An 18,360-nucleotide genomic window follows, 5' to 3' on the forward strand; every position below is an offset into this window, starting at 1 on the left:
TCACTTTATGGTTAAATTTATTGAAATTATTTCTAAGTACACATATCAATTCACACTATTCATAACTATCATCCTCATTATCTGATATATATCAAACAAACAGGGTATTCCCATTAGCTTAAGTAATAAAATGGCACAGTTAAGTGAGCACAATTAAAATCAGAATGTAAAATAAAGCAAGTGCGAAAAAAGCATTAGGCTTAGTAGTCTTTTACTAGACAAACAGATTTTGCTGTCATGTTTCAAGAGAAAAACTTTTAACAAACATTGGAAAAGAGAAAAACAAAATTAGCTATGGTAAACAAAACAAACATCTTCCTTCAAGGCACTGTTAACTTTTAATATATATCTGAAAATAATTCAGCAAGTCATTTGATAGAAATATCATAAGTAATAAAAAAACCCCAAAATCTCTTTGGTTAAATATTAAGCTGAATGCAAAACCAAAGCAGACAAAGTTTCTGTAAGGAAGTAGTTTTGGGTATGACAGAATAAACATTATACAACTACATAAATGAACTCAATTGCCAACAGTAAATTTTGACAAATCAAGAGCTTCCATTAGAAGTTGTAAAGTTTGGAACTTTGTGGTTTATCTTTTCACAAAGAATTATGTAGGCACATTCTAGCATAATGAAGTAACAAGACTACCAAACTGTTAAACTAGCAGAGAAGCATTTTCTAAGCATGTAACTCCTAGTTCTCTCAAGAGATACCTCATTTAGCTTTGTGCTTTCATCTGTCCAAGTGTTCAGCAATGGCAGATTGTTTTCAGCTGCTGTACAAATCTTCCTACACAGTCTGAGTGGTAGAACTGAAAGCATGTTTTCTCCTACAGATTTGCAGTCAGTCTTCCCTGTACATGTCTAACTGGAAGTCACCTCAGCTTCTGCTGTCTGTCCCTCAGGACCCTACAGAACACCAAAATGCAGTTCCTTTCCATGTCCCTACAAGGTTCTCATCCGGTTGCTTTCTCACTATCCACACCTTCCTGTTTCAGGGGAGCTTCCAGCTAGAACTGAATCATCACGCAGCTAATTGTAGTCACACAGCATGTGCTGGGTAGCTCAACACTTAGGGTGCCATGCATCTCAAAAACCTCCCCTGCCCTTTACATACCAATCAGTTTCTTTTCAATTTTCATTGCTCAGCAGTCAACTGTTCAAAGGTTCTGAGGCACAATTTAAAGGCAGAATATAAATCTAACTTTTTCTGGCTGAAAAAGAGTTAGAGGCACATGGATGCTGATTCTAGTAGCAACATCAGTACCGATGAGCTGTCCCTCTCTTCCCCAGGATTACGTTAGTCGAAGGACACACAGCTAATCAATTTTGCTGAACAACTGCAGGGTAATACTTAGGTCTCCATACTAAAGAAATACTAATGCAGCTCTATTTGAACCCCCATCTTCCCTAGGAATTTGGTCTCACAGCTGTTTGTGTCAACTTTGAACCTAAGGGCAGCAAGAATTTGCAGTGTAGAAGCTTGAAGTGTTAGGTAACAGCCCTTAAGGATTCTTTTGCAGATTTCAACCTTTTCCGCTATGAAACTGGTAAGGCTTTTTGCTGGTTTAAAATCCAGTAAAATATCCCCTCTTGCAAGAAAAGGTTTTCATCTTGGAAGACAAAATTTGCTAAACAGCTGTGGTCACAGATTCGGTCCACCAATGTAAGTCTCTTGTTAATGTTTTGTTATTACAACTAATTTTGTGGATCCTTACACTAAGCTCCAAATGCTGTTTGAAAGATATTTCGCAATTGTTTTGGATCTTATTTGGTATCTCCTGGCTTGAATGAAGTTAAAAAAAAAAATTACTGCCTGGGGTTTTCACGTTTTTTACAAAGTTTTGTTCTCTTCAATGCTAAAATCATAAAGAAACTATAGTGGGAATGTTTTGAACATACACAACACATACTTCTCAAAAGATAAATTTCAAGATTTCCAGAGCTTCTTGTGGTACTTGGAGCAAGAAAAGTAGAGCTTATGCCTTTGAAGTTAACCATTAATTACACCAATTAATTACTAGTTACCATTTAATATTATTTGTTCTTCCCCTCCATGGGGCAGCCCAAAAGGGTTTAAACCTAGGAGAACATGCATAGAATAAAACCTCATATAATAACAAAAAACTACTCACCAACCTAAAAATAAACACCAAACCCCTCAGAAAAAGCAAGCAGAACATGCTAGAGGTAGGCCAAGGCAAAGCCACAGTTTCAGCAGCCAGTCTGACCAAGCTTATATAGTCCTAAAAGATCTAAGATGTGCTGCTTCTAAAATCCATGCTTAATCCAGGTTTTCCCTGCTAATGCCAAAAAACTGTCTGTCTGTATAACTTGTCCATGTTAGCCAAGACTTTACAGCCCAACTGCAAGATCAGGTAGGAATGCTACATGAAGGCAGAAAGATTGTTAACATTTTTGATTAAGTGGCAGGTTTTTTTCCAGACAGTATCTAGCCTCATTTCTATTGCAAAATATATTAATGCTGCTTTATTCAGAATGTAAATCTTAACTCTCTAAGACTATCTTTTTTTACTACTTAACTGTCTACAGGAAACAAATTACTACAAACTCTGAAATGTGCCAAACAATTTACAAACATTTATGGAAGTAAACTTTTTAAACTGCCCACATTTATTCACTACAATAAAAATATCAATGCATCATATTATATCAATGAGAAATTCATATAAAAAACTGTAGATACATTCTGGTTTTAATAGTGCATAGAAACTCCAAGGCAAAATACAATATTGAAGTATCTAAGTAAGGGGAATCTTTATCAGTGTTCACTCCTTACAGTCAATCACTCAATGCTTTTATACTTCTCATTGTGTCTTATTTGGACCTTAATTTGTAGTTCTTCAAACTGGAAAATGAATTATGAAAAACAAAAAAGCATATGTCAGACTGGATTTTATCTCCTATTTCCAATAAAACAGCCAATGCTAGGATTTCTGATATTTTTTAAACCCGTAAGAACAGTAAAATAGAAAAAAAAAAAAAAAAGGAAGGGAATTAAACTTGTTTTATCTATTTTTTCTACCTTCCTTTATGTTCAAAGAAAAATGACCAGTAAAAAGAAAGTCTGTGTATTTTTTTTTCTTCTTTCACTTTCTTATGGAGTCTGCAAATGCTGCCTTTCCTTCCATTTTTATGGAGAAATGATATTTTTCTGAAGACTTTACTTCTTCCTCTCAAAACTGAAACTTTAATTATTTCAAGCAAAGGCAACTGATGCAATCAACTGTTTTCTTTCTAGCTAAACATTTTCAATTGCTGAAAGCAGAATGTAACTGAACAGTATTATGGCAACTCATTCTTCTAAAGCAATACTGTAAGTCATTAACAGCCATGTTAAATTTTTTGTGTAAGAGTAGTAGTGGTATTCATGTTGCTTCATCCTATTATCCTGAAAATTTCAGCTGTTGAAGATCCACTCTGTACTTTGCAAGGAGTTTAAGAAACAACAGCTTGCTGAAAGAAGCAGAAGTACCAACTAGACAGTGTATGATCAGAAGCATATATAGGTATATTCCTGAAAATTCAGCACTCCATATAAATTACAATAACCAAACTAGTTTTGCAGCCCCAGAGAGTGCAGTAATTTATCAAGCATAAGGAATTATTGCAGTTTTAGTCTGAGAAGGTAATCTATCCCCAATACTTCTTTCATCAACTCTGAAATATCTAAGCTGTACGGTATCTAAATGTTTAGCCTATTAAGAACTACTATATAGTAGAACTAAGAATGAAGCTAAGATAAGTTAGAATGAAGACATTTTACTCTTCTGAGTAAATGCCAGCTCTCTCAACGTTTCATGTAAGTCCTGATAAAGATTCCCCTTTCACCAGTTCTTTGGTAAAAACAGCTGCATCGCATTTGCTTCATCAGCTAGTAAAAGGCAGTTTCTTTGGTGGAAATACTTTTTTGAATGTACATATCCAGTTTTATAACACTCAGATAATATGCCCACTCTATATTAACCATTTTTTCACTGAATACCACACTATTCCAATTTGGGAGATAAAAATCAAACAGATCAATAATAAACCAAGAGCAAGCCCAATCACATAAAAAGCACCCTGCTAGTAGTAAAATGTTACAGATAAACATCTAAATACAATATATCATATTATCATCGGTATAAAATGAGCAGTTTTAGAGCTAGTTTAAAAACATCTTGTTTCTCAAACATAGAGGACTTTACTTCAAAACATAGTGAATGTTTAAATAGTTGCATACATCTTCTGTAGCTTTGTGATGATTTCCACTTCTATTGGCTTAAATCTCCTGCAATAAAAAAGAATAACACATTTCATAATAATATGAATTCTGTTATTTTGCTGCTTAGTATTTTCCTATATTGTTTGAAAATAAACCTCATTCTAATCAATACTTTTTTTTTTTTTTTGAATGGTCTAATTTGCAAATCAAATCATAGAATTGTTTAGGTTAGAAAAGACCTCTAAGACACCAAGTCCAACCATTAACTCAACACCACCATATTCAGCAGAAAACCGTAACCGTAAGTGCCACATCCACACACCTTCTAAGCAGGGTTGAGGAGTCCATCGCTTCCCTGGGCAACCTGTTCCTTTGCCTGACTACCTTGTCAGTGAATAAAGCTTTCCTAATATCCAAACTAAACCTCCCCTGCTACAACGTGATATTTCCTCCTGTACCACCACTTGTTACTTGAACCAAGAGACTCATCCCCACCTTGCTACAACCTATTTTCAGGGAGTTGTAGAGAACAACTGGAATTTATCATGTTAAGACATTAAAACTTTTGACACTGTATATGAAGACAAAGCAGATGATTCTCAGAGAATCCTTACTTATTGACTCTCTGCTATGCATCAAAAGAACTTTGTAAGAATGGAACCTCAAATCCAACATAAGAGAAATCCTTGTGTGCTGGTTTTGACTGAATTTTTTTCAAAGCACATGGTAAAGGGCTAGGTTTGGATTTGTGCTGGAAACAGCACTGATAGCACACTTATGCTTTAGGTATTGCTCTTAAGTGCTTACACTGTTGCAAAACAGAGTCCTCTCCCTCCCCAGCAAGGAGGCTTGGGGAATACAAGGAGTTGGAAGTGACACAGCCAGAGCACCAGCCCCCAGCTGATCACAAGGATTCTCCATCCCATAGGGCATCATGCTGAGCAGGCAAAGCTGGGGGAAGGAGAAATGGGGAAGGGACGCACATTCAGAGTCACAGCACTTGTTTTCCTGATGAAACCAAGCAGCTATTACACATGTTCAAACGTGATGAAGCCCTTCTTTCCTGGAGACACCTGAACACATGGCTGCCCATAAGAAAGGGTGAATGAATTCCTTCCTTTGTTTCTGTGTTCAGCTTTTTTTCTCCTGTCAAGCTGTCTGTATCTCAGCCCCTAAATTCACCTATTTTTACTCATCTGATTCTCTCCCCCATCCCCTGAGAGTAAAAGCAAGTGGCTGCATGGGGCTATGTTGCCAGCCGGGATTAAATCTAAGAGGAACAGAGACCATATAATCTTGGAAAGTATTTGTTCTGGATCATTTTCTGAGTTGTTACTCTCTTTATGTGAGCTCTACCTGACATGTTTCCTTCTGTTCTTTGGTAAGGGAACAATCTTTACTCAGATAGATGGCTTGTGGTGAGGAGGAACCAGCAGCAACATGAATGCAAAGTCATTCACACCTCTCATCTACAGATCAGAGCTTGAGGTGTCAGATGCAAAAGAGAAACAAGTGTGCATAGGACTGGTCCTCAACTGACAGACTGCTCAGACAAGCATTTCCAGACGGTGTAAGTAGAAATAGCCATCAGACTGTGAAGAGGGCAGAAAATCAAGAAATTGATGTACAGCTTTACATAGCACAGCACTACACACTGGAGACTTGTAAGCCTATCACGGCTGTGCCCTGGAAGGGCACATCATAGGCTCCAGGAATTCCCCTAGAGTTAGGGTGAGAAGAAAGGAATGATGGGAGCAATTATGCAGATTAAGTTATTCCATATAAGGTTATGTTATGAATCTTGCTTTCTGATTGGTTAGCCTCGTGTTCTATTTAAGGTATGGTTTCTGTTTCTTTATTCATTGGTTCCCTGCCATCTGTATTTGCGCTTGCCTCATTTTATGGTCTTCTGGAGTAGCTCCCTACAGCATACAGCATATGTTTTTGTTGTGCATTTATTGTTAGCAGGCCTTTTATTTTTCCTTTATTAAACTTTGATTTTCAAGCACTCTAGTAATACTTGTTCATTTTTTATTTACTGCCACACTCACAGCTGATCCCATCCCAGGTTGCACCTGCTGCCAGCAATGAGGGTTTGTCCAGTGTGTGTGATGCAGAAATATACTCACAGGCTGGTTCCTTGTTCTACAACTTGTCCTTTCAATCACTATCTATTAAGCCCAGTCTTCTTTCCCAGACTCCTCTGTATCTCTCCAGAACTTTCACATTTCCTACATGCTATTACAGAGGATCCTTCCTTCATAAACTCACTTGACACCCAAAATACAGCTGGAAAGAGTGGGATTTTGAGCACACCAGTACCTCTTATGCATTTCAGCACTCACCCTGGCATTCATGACGAGGTCAAGCAGGTTAACCTGGGTCCCATTTTAAAGACTGCATGGGTTAACAGAACTAGTAAATCACAATGACAATAACACAATTGAGTTACAATGATTTGGACTTGATTTCTTGATCAACTGTATCGTACTTTACCTAAGCAATGATTTAATTACTATGCTGCTCCCACATTAATAAAAGGACTGGGATGGCAAAGCAGACTTCTTTGTCCTAGTATTAGGCTGCTCAAGAGAAAAGTAAACTCTGGTCTCTCGTTCACCTCTTATTTACCTTTTTTAAAGGAACCTTCCCTCTTTGCATAGAACTACTTGTGTTTCCCAGTTACGTTGTCTTCTGATTTACTACAAGAAAAAAAAAGGGTAAATTCCAAAACTGAACAGTAAGACAGTACAATCATTCCCAGTCTCCTTCTGGAATAACTGCAACTAGCTATTATGCTGTGCATCACAAAAGAGACTTGAATTAAAAGTTCTCTTGCTAAAAAAAAGTTTGTGATTCACTAGGCTCCCACCTAAATACACTGCTGGATGTGACATTTAATTATAGCCTCATCAACCAAATACATTTGTATTAGTCATCTCCTGACATAACAGACCAGACGTGTTCCTTTGGAGCCCCTCTCTGGTACATAAATCCATCTTCTAAACAGCCAATAGTTGAAATAACTTTCAGTTCTTGAGTCAGGGAAGTACATAGTTAAATAAATTTTCCTCATATGTGTTTATCTACAAGTTACACAATAAAGATTAAGCAGCTGTACACAACCACATCCCACATTGACAAAAACATTATTTTAGTGAACTATTCTGTGTTACCATCCTAGTATTTTCAGCATGTTTATGAGAAGCAGGCTGTGCAATAAAGACAATTTTTCAATTTTCAACTCAAGACATATCCGCAAACATTCTGCAGTATAATATAATACTATATTCCCAAGACATACTCCCACTTTATAGTGTAATTTATTTAGAGCTTTAAGTCTGTTCAGATAAGTGGAAAAGCACCAAAATATATTTTCAGCACTGAAAAAAGGAATGAGAAAGTGAATACAACACAGGAAAACAAAGATCATTGCAGAAAAAAAAAAATCAAAGCAGGAAAGAGATGAAAGAAAGGGTCAGAAGCAAAGGGGAGACAAAAAGCAGGAGAAAAGGGATCAAGATGACTAAAACTAGAGTAGACTGGACACATCTAAAATGACCTGTAAGGCAACTTTCCTCTTATTTTAAGAGATAAACAGATAAGGGAACCAGGCTTCAGGGGACAGGCAGAAAGAGAAGTACAGCATACTCAAGCAAGCAAGCCTGAAGAAATAGCACAGGGGACCCAGCATGGGAGCACAGACCCAGGAACAGCAGAACAGCAACAGAAGTGCCTACACCTGCTCCTTTGGTTACAGCAGTGCAGCCCAGGAAGCCCAAGCTATGACCACAGTGTGAAATCTCCTGAGAGGTTGGAATTAGCCCCCAAAACAGCCAAATATGCCAGCTCCCAAGACCCCAGCAATTACAGGCTTAGATATGAGAGTTAGGGCTTTGACCACATGTGAAGTAGAGAAATGTATGTTAGCATGGACAAATACACTTTGGAAACAACAACAACAACAACAAAAAAACAAACAAAAAAACAAACAACAACAAAAAAAAAAAACAGAGCCACTTCTGATACATTTTCACCTGGAAATTTCCATGCAGTTATAGTCTTTTAGAATGAGCTTATAATGAGGACAAGGGTGCTCTCACCAAAAGAAACAAATATCCAAAACCAACATGAAATGAACAAATAAAAAACCATCACCAAAAAAAGTATTATAATTTCAAAATCAAGTTCCAGGTAGAAAATAAGTGTTCTGCTCACTCTGGAATTAGGAATTCTTAAGGAAAAGAATAAACCATTCTTTCACATTGACCACTATCCCCCTTACCAACGAGATCAACAACAAGGTATAATTTTGTACAACACAAATACACATAAGAACAAATACTGAACTACAGTAAAGGAACTTTTTTGCTTACAGTTGCTCAATTTGGTCAAATTCTTTTTCACCTCCTGCAGAACAAAAGAAGTACTATATAGAAGTATCCATTTAATAAACAATAGAAAATTTCTTGTTTAGTACATTTAGTAATTGTTTAATCAGAACAAGATGTTATTTTTTTATTTTGTTAGTTTTCTTAAATATTTATTTCACATTACCTTGTTTATCTATTCAAGGGAATTACCTCCAAAGTGGTGAAAAAGCTTGTTTTGATAAGTTTTTATTAGTCTGATTTTAATACAAATCATCTTTTATATATATAGGTTTATACATTTCTGTATTTCAAAATATAGATAACATGCATTTATGTCCGTATTATTAGACACATGAATTTCTCCTTCTTACTAAATGTCTTTAAAGAAACTTCTCCCATCAAGGCTACCAAGATTTGCTTCCATTCCTAAGCATTCCCGCAAAATTATAGCCTCAAAATTCTCTTGGAAAAAAAACACCCAAGGACTCTATCAAAACTGTTATGGATAAGTATTGCTTTGTGAATGATCTTTTCATTGCAGTGTTTTAAATGAAAGAATTTTCAGAAATACAGATGTGAAAATGACTCAACTTTATATATGCTGTACTATAGGTCTTACTTTTCTACCTTTGGTTGTAATATCAACAGCAAGCTAGAAATTAATTTAAAAAACCCAAACCAACCAACCAAAAACCCCCCACCAAAACTTACCTTTTGCTTTCCTTTTCGAATACACCTCATAGAGGGCAATAGCAGTTACAAGAATAGCAACTTCAGCCACAACTGCTATAAAGGGTTTGAGAGGTTCTGCGATGGACAGAACTTTAATTTCAAACCTCGCTTTACTGTCCCCTAATTCAAAAGTAGCTTCACACCAATATACACCACTATCTGCCGTGGTGAGCTTGAATATCTCCAAACGGTTTACACTGGCAGATGGGTTCTTAATTTGATACTTGTCCGTAGGCAAAATCTTATCAATGGAAGCCTAAAAAAAATACATTGCAAGTCTTAATAATATAACCAGGAGGTATTTAGTCAAACAGTATCATCAACATTCAGTTCTGTATAGACACCTACAATGCATTAGGAACAAAAGGCATTCCTGAAGCACGATTACCCCACAATAAAGGGAAGGGTTTATTTTAGCTGGAAACCCTAATTCCTTCTAAACTCACTGGAAGAAAATACGAAGTTTCAGTGGGCAAACTGTCTGACCTGTTTTAGTTTATTTAAGACGAGATAAAAGGCACCTTTGGCTCTATTGACTCTCCAATGACAAAGGCATCCTTGGCTGCCAGATGTAATGCATGGGTTGCACCACAGCACAAAACATGCACTTTCAGTAAGAGGGAGCTCTCCTTCACCAGGAAATACACTGATACTCTTAAAAGGTAAGTGCTAGTATCCAGCCATATAAAGGAGACAGATCTCTTTGCCTTCTCTCAGTTGACAGTGATGGCCTCAGAAGAGGGTTAAAAACAGTGTTTTAAGAAGCTGTGCTTTCTAGATAGGTCATAAGGCTAAGAAATAGATTTACTTGTACCTGGAGGAAGTAAAGAGTCTTACAACATCTTACACGTGAAAGCATGTCCCACTTTAAGATTATTTTTGTATCCAGTAGCAAGATTTGAGTAGTATAACTAGTATAAATGCAGTAAGAACACGTCTCTCAAGACTCACCTTATTTGGGAGTAATGGCAGGGCCTTTTTTAAAAAGAAACATACATACCAGATCAAAAAACTACATCCCTGTAACAATTAATACTTGTAAATATTACAGATATTTTTTTCCATTTCCATAAAGACTTCTGCTAAAGTTAATGGAAGTGGAATTTGCAGAGGTTGCAGTGAGGCACGAAATATCTGTACTTTTTTTTTTTTTGTCACACAGTTTTTTGTCACACAGTCTCCCTCTGCCCAACAGAGGGAGATCTTACCAGCTCAGTTCCATTGGTCATATACCACATCCAAGCCTTGGGATGATACTCAGTTTTACAAACCATTACAGCTGTATCTCCTATATACGTGATTATGGGTTTTTCTCTTCCCTCAATGGGTGGTACTAAGAACAAGGAGAAAAAAAATCATGAAGTGAGAGATACAGGATTTCATTAGGGTTACAAAGAATATATTCAGGAATTCATTTATAGTACTCCATTCACTTTTTCTACTTAAAGCCCTCATGATTCTATCATTTATGACATGAGAAGTTATTTTGGGCAGCTATATCATCCATGCAGAAGACAAGTGGAATCCTGTTTTCAGTTGCTGAGTGATCTTGAGAGTTGCCAATTAATACCAAACATCAAGTGAAAAAAAATCAGACTGTGATTTCTACTCTTGCCCATTTCCTCTTTTCCTTCCTTGGCAGCTGCAAGCTACATTCTTCAGTTCTAGTACACTAGAAACAAACGTATAATTTTCCTGCAATTGCACTCTATCTGCAGAAACTGCTAGAAGTCTATTTCAGCCACAATGCGATGACATCATGGTATCTGACAAGTTGTACGTACAGGGAATGTTTCTGTTACTGAGAAAAAAAATGCACATTGATAGAGATTTGTAGTTAAACATTTTCTGAGCTGAAGCAATGACTTTTGGGCGCATGCCAATAATAAGGACTTTTGGTCCAATCTTGCTGAGGACAGAATACACTCAACAAGAAACAAGACAGCAGTCTAACTTTAGAGCTACGTGTCACTGCTTGTGCCCCACAAATTTCCAAAAGCATGTGCCCAGAAAGGCTATCAAATATATTAAGACTATCCTACAGATACTGTTAGAGCTTAGCAAATGCATTATGCTGAAGAATGTATTTCCGCTTCCTTTCCCTCTTTATATGTCTTGCACAGAGCCACTCATTTGAAATTTTACTTCGAGTCTCTTTTGGTCTACTTATTAAGTGCAGATCCAGTACATACTCCAGATTTTACTGATCACACTAGACTAAATAGGCCAAGTATTTGCTTTGAGCAGTTATGGTGAACAATTTCAAACAAGCTAAGATTTTTCTTGTCCTCACTCATTCTTAACTGGTGAGCATGAAATTATTTTTTCCCCAAAGAAGTCTGCTTGTCATGTGTATTCAAACTTATGTTTCCTATACAGAAATATCTGTGAAACCAATTTGTTAATAAGAACACTGTTTTCAGTCTCAGAATTTGCTGCACCATACATCAAGACTCTTTACTAGTGAAACTGCCTGAATATGTATATTGTAATCATTAAACACTAATTTTAAGGATTACTGGCAGTGTATCTTCTCTGCTGTCATTAAAAGGGATGACCTCACTAATTACTGCTGCAATCTCTCTTGAAATTTAGAGCAGAAGACACACAAGCAGGTTAAAAAACCTTATATACCCAGCACAACAAGCTTATGTGGCAGTCAAAGAGATTTAGCCACACTGGTGAGCAACAAAGGTCAGCTATAACCATGCCAGCAATGTATGCGACCACATTAGCCATGATGAAGGATATGAATACCCATTTCAAGTTCTGGGATCTGGCTCTGTAACAGCTAATCCCTGAATGCATGCAAGGCTTGTGACAGGTATTTTTGCAAGTGGATCCCACCAAATTTGGTGACAAAATACTTCTGGCTGCACACACAAAGCAAATTTTTGAAGAAACAAACATACAGGTATCAGCACCAGCATGTACACCAGTCAGATTTCCACACAGTGTTAAAAACCAGAGGTATTGCACAGTGCCCATACCTCAACTGCTGCTTAAGGATCCACAACAAAGGGCAAAGAAATTAATATAGAATTTCTATATTCTATAAATATTAAAAAATTTAATATAGAATTTCTTTTCGAAGCTAGCAGTACTTCACAATATTTTGTAACACCCCTTAATGTCCTCTGTGTTTATTAATTTGAACTTCCTGTAAATATCTCATTGTTTTCTGCAAACCTGAGTAAATAACTCTCAGAATCTGAGGGGTTATACCAGGCCAGGAATCAGGGGGAAAGGAGAGGAGAGGCAGCACATGCAATAATCCCCAACTGCCTTGTGGAAAAGATATTACAGTTAGTTTCAGCAGTGATGACTTAAGCCACTGAGTCTATACCAACACATTACTCATCTTTCAGTTTGAAAATTGTTCTCCCTGCATTATTGACTGGAAGATTCAAGGACTTCTCTTTCCCACTTCCTTCACTCTTGCCTTAATCTTAAAAAGCATCAAGCCTGTACTTTTTATGGCATCAGAAGTGGCAGCATTCAACCATCAGGCAGCAATTCTCTGATCTTCTTGCAATAAATCAACCAGTCCTATGCACTGTTCTGGAAAAGATGACTGTCCTATTGAGTCATTGCTGCCCTTACTGTAATACTTATTGTGTACTTAAAAAAATTCTGTAAAAAACTCTCCTTGGACTTTTTTCCATCTACATTGACTTGGTTAGCTATTTGACTAAACCTTACCCACATGCTGACAAGAAAAATACGTAATTATTTTTCAGAGATTAAAAGGCCTGAATAAACTACAACTTTGTCTTTATTCAGCATTGCAATCTAGTCTCTCATGGCTGAAGGTCTGAAAGTAGGTATTGATGTTTGATATTGGAACCCATGCGAGTTTCCTCAAGTCCTATTACTGGATATCCCACTGAACAAAGGCAGCCTGCAGCTTAAGAATTAGGGAGCCCCACTGCTTAATTTAGCTAAAGTTAGGTAATGATTTGAATAGTTCGGTTTTCTCAGAGACTGTGTTTAGGGAAAATATTTCTATATCCACCTTTACAGATGTTTGCCTTGCTCTTTGCAAAATTTGGATGGTAGGAATACAGAAAGGATTAACTCCCATTAGAGATATTCATCAGCTCAGCAGCTTGTATTATCATTGCCATGTATCTTCCATGCATCTGAATTTCACCTACTACTTCCAGGGTAACATTATTGGAGAAGAAAACAAAACAGAAGAAAGGGCACTCATACTGCTCAATGAAGTACACTCATTGCTCATCTAAGTACTATTCTTAGAGCATTACAGAATAAAAGAAGCACTAAAGCAGTAACGTAGTGTTTCAGAAATACAAATAAAATTTTAAAAATCCTGCCTCCATTTTACCAATCACTACTTGACTTTTAACACCTAACCTCAGACTCAAATTTCAAATTATTGGCTCTGCTTTTTGAAGAAATTTATCTGAGATACCATCCTGTAATCTCATGCCCCAGAAAGTGAAGTGTATCACATCTGGAGAGGAAAGAGGAAACCAGTTAGTCAAGAAGGGCAAAAACCAGACTTGTATGCTCTTTTGGTTATTAGAATTTTTTAAAGGTTTTTAGTTTTTGGCTCAAAATTCTTCAATCCATGCTGCAAAAATTACTTCAATAGTTATTCTCAATTAGCGTGACTGTATTAGCCATTACCTATGAAATTATGTTGCAATTTCCATATTCTCCAGAAAGAATATTAATACAGCTTTGCAGTAGTCAGCTGAAACAAAAATTTTAAATAAATAGAAAACAATTAAATTACCATGCAAATGAAATGTAGCACTGACTTCTTTTTCAGCCTTCAGAAAACATGTATAACTTCCCAGCTCGCTGCTCCCTGAGATGGTCACTCTTAAAAAAAAAAAAAAAAATCACAAATTTGGGTTTTTTTTTGTATTTTCTTTTTGTTCCACTACAATTGACCACTAATTAGCATTCTAGAGAAAACAGTTAGAATTAGTAAAGGAGCAGAGAAGATATCACCACTGAAACACTAGGATTCAGGTTCAGTGCAATGTAGAAATGGTGTAATGTTTTTAAGAAAACAGAAGAGCACAATCACACTTTGGATCATAAACAACATTTTCACCCTTCATGCTGACAGAAGGACATCTTTAAGCAGCATTATCTAGAGATTACTGAGTTAGACATGGGTTCACCATGTGAACTAAGAAGCATATCCTATGCAGGGCTTCAGGAAGAACAAATAATTTAATCTTTTCAACACAAAGTGAATAAATAAATAATTAAAGACCTTTCATCTAATGAAGTCCAGCATGTTCTCCACTGGCAAACTATACATATTACTGTCACTTTGAAAAAGATTTACGTGTCTCTGTATATGGATTATTAAGAAAGTGACAGTTATATTCTCATCATATTTTCTACAACAGAAATTTTATCTAAGTATTACTGCTGTTAAAGCTATACAGAAATCAAAAGGAGATCAATCAGTTAAAATGTGTAACTGGCCTAATTCTAAAGAACAATAAATTTTATTGATTATAGAAAGGCTTCTGCAACATTATTTTTGAGTTTCTGTAGAGGTCTGAATGACTTAAAAAAACCTTCATAATATCTTTACTGGAAATCTCACTTCTACCTTTTGTTACCATTGAGGGAGAGAAAATGACCATTGATGCCTTCCAGACTCCTGCAAAGCAGCAATGAGGTGGAAAAGGGCATGTGGAAAATGAGGGAGTGGAAAGAGAAATTGCTAAAATATTTTAATCTCAGACTGATTATTATTTCACTTACTGAACACACTTACTAGACTTTAAATAACTGTTTCATTAGTCTATGCTCTTTTTTTTTTAAAGAAACAGTTTTTTAATATGCACTAGAAGAAAAACAGGAGCTCATCTTCCAGACTTGAGGTACCTGCAATCCGTCTCCTTTCTGACAGCTTCAGTGCATTGATTAATCTCTGCATTTTTCCCTTTTCTAATATACACATTACTAGTATTGGGCACTGTACATAAGACGGTAACTCATTGGAATCTGCAAATCACAATGTAAAGAACACTACTTACTGTATGGTCCAGCTGTTCTGAGTTTTACTGGTGTGACTGATTGTTTCACTTCCCTTTTTCCAAGTCACTACAGGATTTTTCAAATTGGAATTCTCATCTAATTTGCATGTAAGTTCAACTTTACCTGGACTGGTCAAAGAGATATTTTTTTCAGACACACCTGTAAGAAGTTTAAAAACATATTTCTTCATTCTAGGTGAAGGAACTTCAGAGACTGCGTTTACATATACAGGATTACAGGTGGACACAGGGGCTCTTTATACTCTCCAGGGCAAAAAAGCCCCCACAAAATCAGTGTTTCACAGCAATTTTCTTAAGTAATAACTGAGTTAAAATACATATCCCTTTACAAAATAACATACTCCCAATTTGTAGGTAAACTTCCTAGAGGGCTCTAATACAGAATCATAAATACTCATTTCACTGAGAGCAAGACAGACTTAGGAAACAGACTTAACCTCTTACATGATTTAATCCAAACCAAAAATACTAAGTACTTAATGCGTATATAGAAAATTGTATTAATGTCAAGAAAAGTAAGACTTAAGTATCTGTAACTATTTGGATCTTAACCAGTTGCAGATTTTTATGATAGTGTAAGATCACAGGTATATCCTCTTGCCAGGGAAGCTATTGATATAATCTGCAACCTTAACATAGCTGTATCAGGCCTTTCATGCCTCCAGTTACTCAAGCTGACATCAAACCACCTTCAAACCCATTTAGGGCCACATATGGCTTCCTGACAAATCAGTAGAATCACAGTAGGAAAATATTGCAGTACAGCAGAAAAGCCTGTCAATTTTTTTGCTTTTTGAGTATAGGTTCATAAGCATAAAATAAGCACATCTAAAAAGTAGGCATCAACAGCAAATATCTTCTCTGATCCATAGAAACAACAGCCTTCTGTAAGAAAACACTTTGGATGTTTTACCCATTAGTACTGACATTTTATTCCATAACTGGTCTTTTCATTCATGCCTTCTGAATAGAAGTGTGGTTCGTCATCTAAATACTCCAAGAAAATTTATGCATGCCTCACTTCAATTCCCTGTAGTATTTGGTGGTCAAAAAACTATAGGTGCGCTGCACAGCTCACATTTCTTCCAAGAGAAAATGAAGTTTTGAGGTACAGCTCACTGAACTAGTAATGCAAGTCATACCTACGCATCAGCAAAGTCTCACTGGAGTGACAGCACAAGATCCAGAGTAAGTGAACTTTACTGGGTCTGGCAGAGACATGTACAACTTGAAGAACAGCATATTGAGAACTCCAAGTCCCAGCCAAAATAATTCAAATCTGTCAAACTGGAGAAACTTAGAAGTGCAACACCTCAGTCAACTCTTGCAGTGTTGCTAAGCTAATAAGTGCTGCTCAGCAAGTACTCTAGTTTACGTGGTCTCTCCAAGTGGATTCACTAGTGTGAAAAAAACTATTGTTTCAATTGATTTGGAGGAAGAGTTATGAATTAGTTTTAGTTTTAATAAAAGTAGGAATCTAATTTTCCACTGCAAAATGGTTATTACCAGAACAGAGAAGTTAATAATAAAATAAATGTACTTACCTTTCACTGGGCTCATCACATGCTCACTGTGAACATCTTCACATTATCAAAAACTTGCCATTCTAGATGCTTCTATAACTCATATGAAAGTCTGTGTGTACTCACATTCAATAAAAAATAATTGGAAGACAAAAAGTAACACACTCACCAGGTAGGACTATCTCATATTCTGAGACATCAGCACTGTGCTTGCTTCCTGGCTTCAGCTCTTGTGTGGCAGCATCTGGACATAACAAGGTTTGGGTGGAAACAAAGTTATCCTATATAAATAATATATAAATAATGACACAATCACACAATATAGTTTGGCAATTATTAATTATAACAATCTTGAAAGGAGAAAACGAACCTTGCCAAGTGCTGACTACTGTGGCGATCCTTTTATAAACCTGTCTTAGCAGCCATAATTAGCCATATAAACCTGTCAAAGCAGCAGTGTTGTGGGGTTGCTGTTAGGGCAATTATGCTGTTAAAGGTTTCTAGCTTTATCATAATGTCAGAGTTGTGAATGTCAGTATCTAAAATGTCATTGCTGTTTTGCAGCTTGACTCAAAAAGTTACCTATAGCTTACATACAGGACTACATTAATGTTTAAATAGTTCTTGAAAAATTAATAAGCTTTAGAAAAGTTTTAAAAACCCAAGCCAATCAACCAACAAAACTCACCCAACAAAAAAAGCCCAGAGCAACAGAATGCTGCCATTCCCAAAGCTACTACAATCTAACCACACAGCCAGGAAGTCAGAGGTAGACAATGTAATCTAAGTGCTGCTTTAATAAATTCAGAGGCAAGAACACCTTGTGATTAACTACAGAATGGTCAAAGATTGTCACTGCTTCTCAAAACTTCTGATATAGAGCAGGCAATGCCCTTCTACAAAGAAAGGATACTAATATTAACCATCATATGGTTGACCTAAAAATATTATTCACCTTTTGTTAGGAAAACCTACATTTACAAGGTGTATGGTCACCAAATTTCTTTTTTGGTGAGGCTGTGAATCACACACCCCTTCAGAGAGTATGAGATCTTTTAAAAAGCTTTACAAAGCTTGATAAAACAGCTCTAAGCACAGTCTGTTCCTATCACTTGTTCTTATGTATGTCAAGAACAGAGGAAGAAAGCAAATTAGTAAGCTGCAGCTCTAACAGATGTAGCCCAGCTACAATAATCTTCTTTTAAATAAGGTGATGAAAGGAAATAAAATATATTTCACCACCAGCCCAAAAGATACATTAAATGTTTTATGCCACACATGCTTTTACATGCTTGGAAAGTAATTTTATTGTCAAATATTTCATAATGCATTGCAGAAATATATGAACAGTAGTTAGAGACTGATTCTGCCTAGTCACACAGCATTGTAAGAGAAAATTATTCTGGTTTTCATGGAAGGAAAGGGGCTTGATTACATCTGCTGTTCATG

General features: G+C 36.4%; 1 protein-coding gene across 4 annotated transcripts in view; it reads right to left on the minus strand.

The window, feature by feature from the left end:
* EMB (embigin) overlaps positions 1 to 18,360 on the minus strand; it is a 25,928-nt gene continuing 7,568 nt past the window's right edge. For 3 of the 4 annotated variants that reach the window (XM_038125029.1, XM_038125028.1, XM_038125027.1), the window contains exons 3-10: positions 17,081 to 17,155; positions 15,368 to 15,527; positions 14,098 to 14,186; positions 10,544 to 10,668; positions 9,315 to 9,591; positions 8,607 to 8,640; positions 6,862 to 6,932; positions 1 to 4,296 (exon numbers count right to left, since the gene is read on the minus strand). In XM_038125029.1, the coding sequence (XP_037980957.1) occupies positions 6,896 to 6,932; positions 8,607 to 8,640; positions 9,315 to 9,591; positions 10,544 to 10,668; positions 14,098 to 14,186; positions 15,368 to 15,527; positions 17,081 to 17,155 (797 nt within the window). In that variant the 3' untranslated portion in view covers positions 1 to 4,296; positions 6,862 to 6,895. The remainder of the gene's footprint in view (positions 4,297 to 6,861; positions 6,933 to 8,606; positions 8,641 to 9,314; positions 9,592 to 10,543; positions 10,669 to 14,097; positions 14,187 to 15,367; positions 15,528 to 17,080; positions 17,156 to 18,360) is intronic. The other variant, XR_005255409.1, reaches the window with a different exon arrangement.

This window comes from Motacilla alba, chromosome Z (assembly GCF_015832195.1).
Source record: "Motacilla alba alba isolate MOTALB_02 chromosome Z, Motacilla_alba_V1.0_pri, whole genome shotgun sequence".
NCBI lineage: Eukaryota > Metazoa > Chordata > Aves > Passeriformes > Motacillidae > Motacilla > Motacilla alba.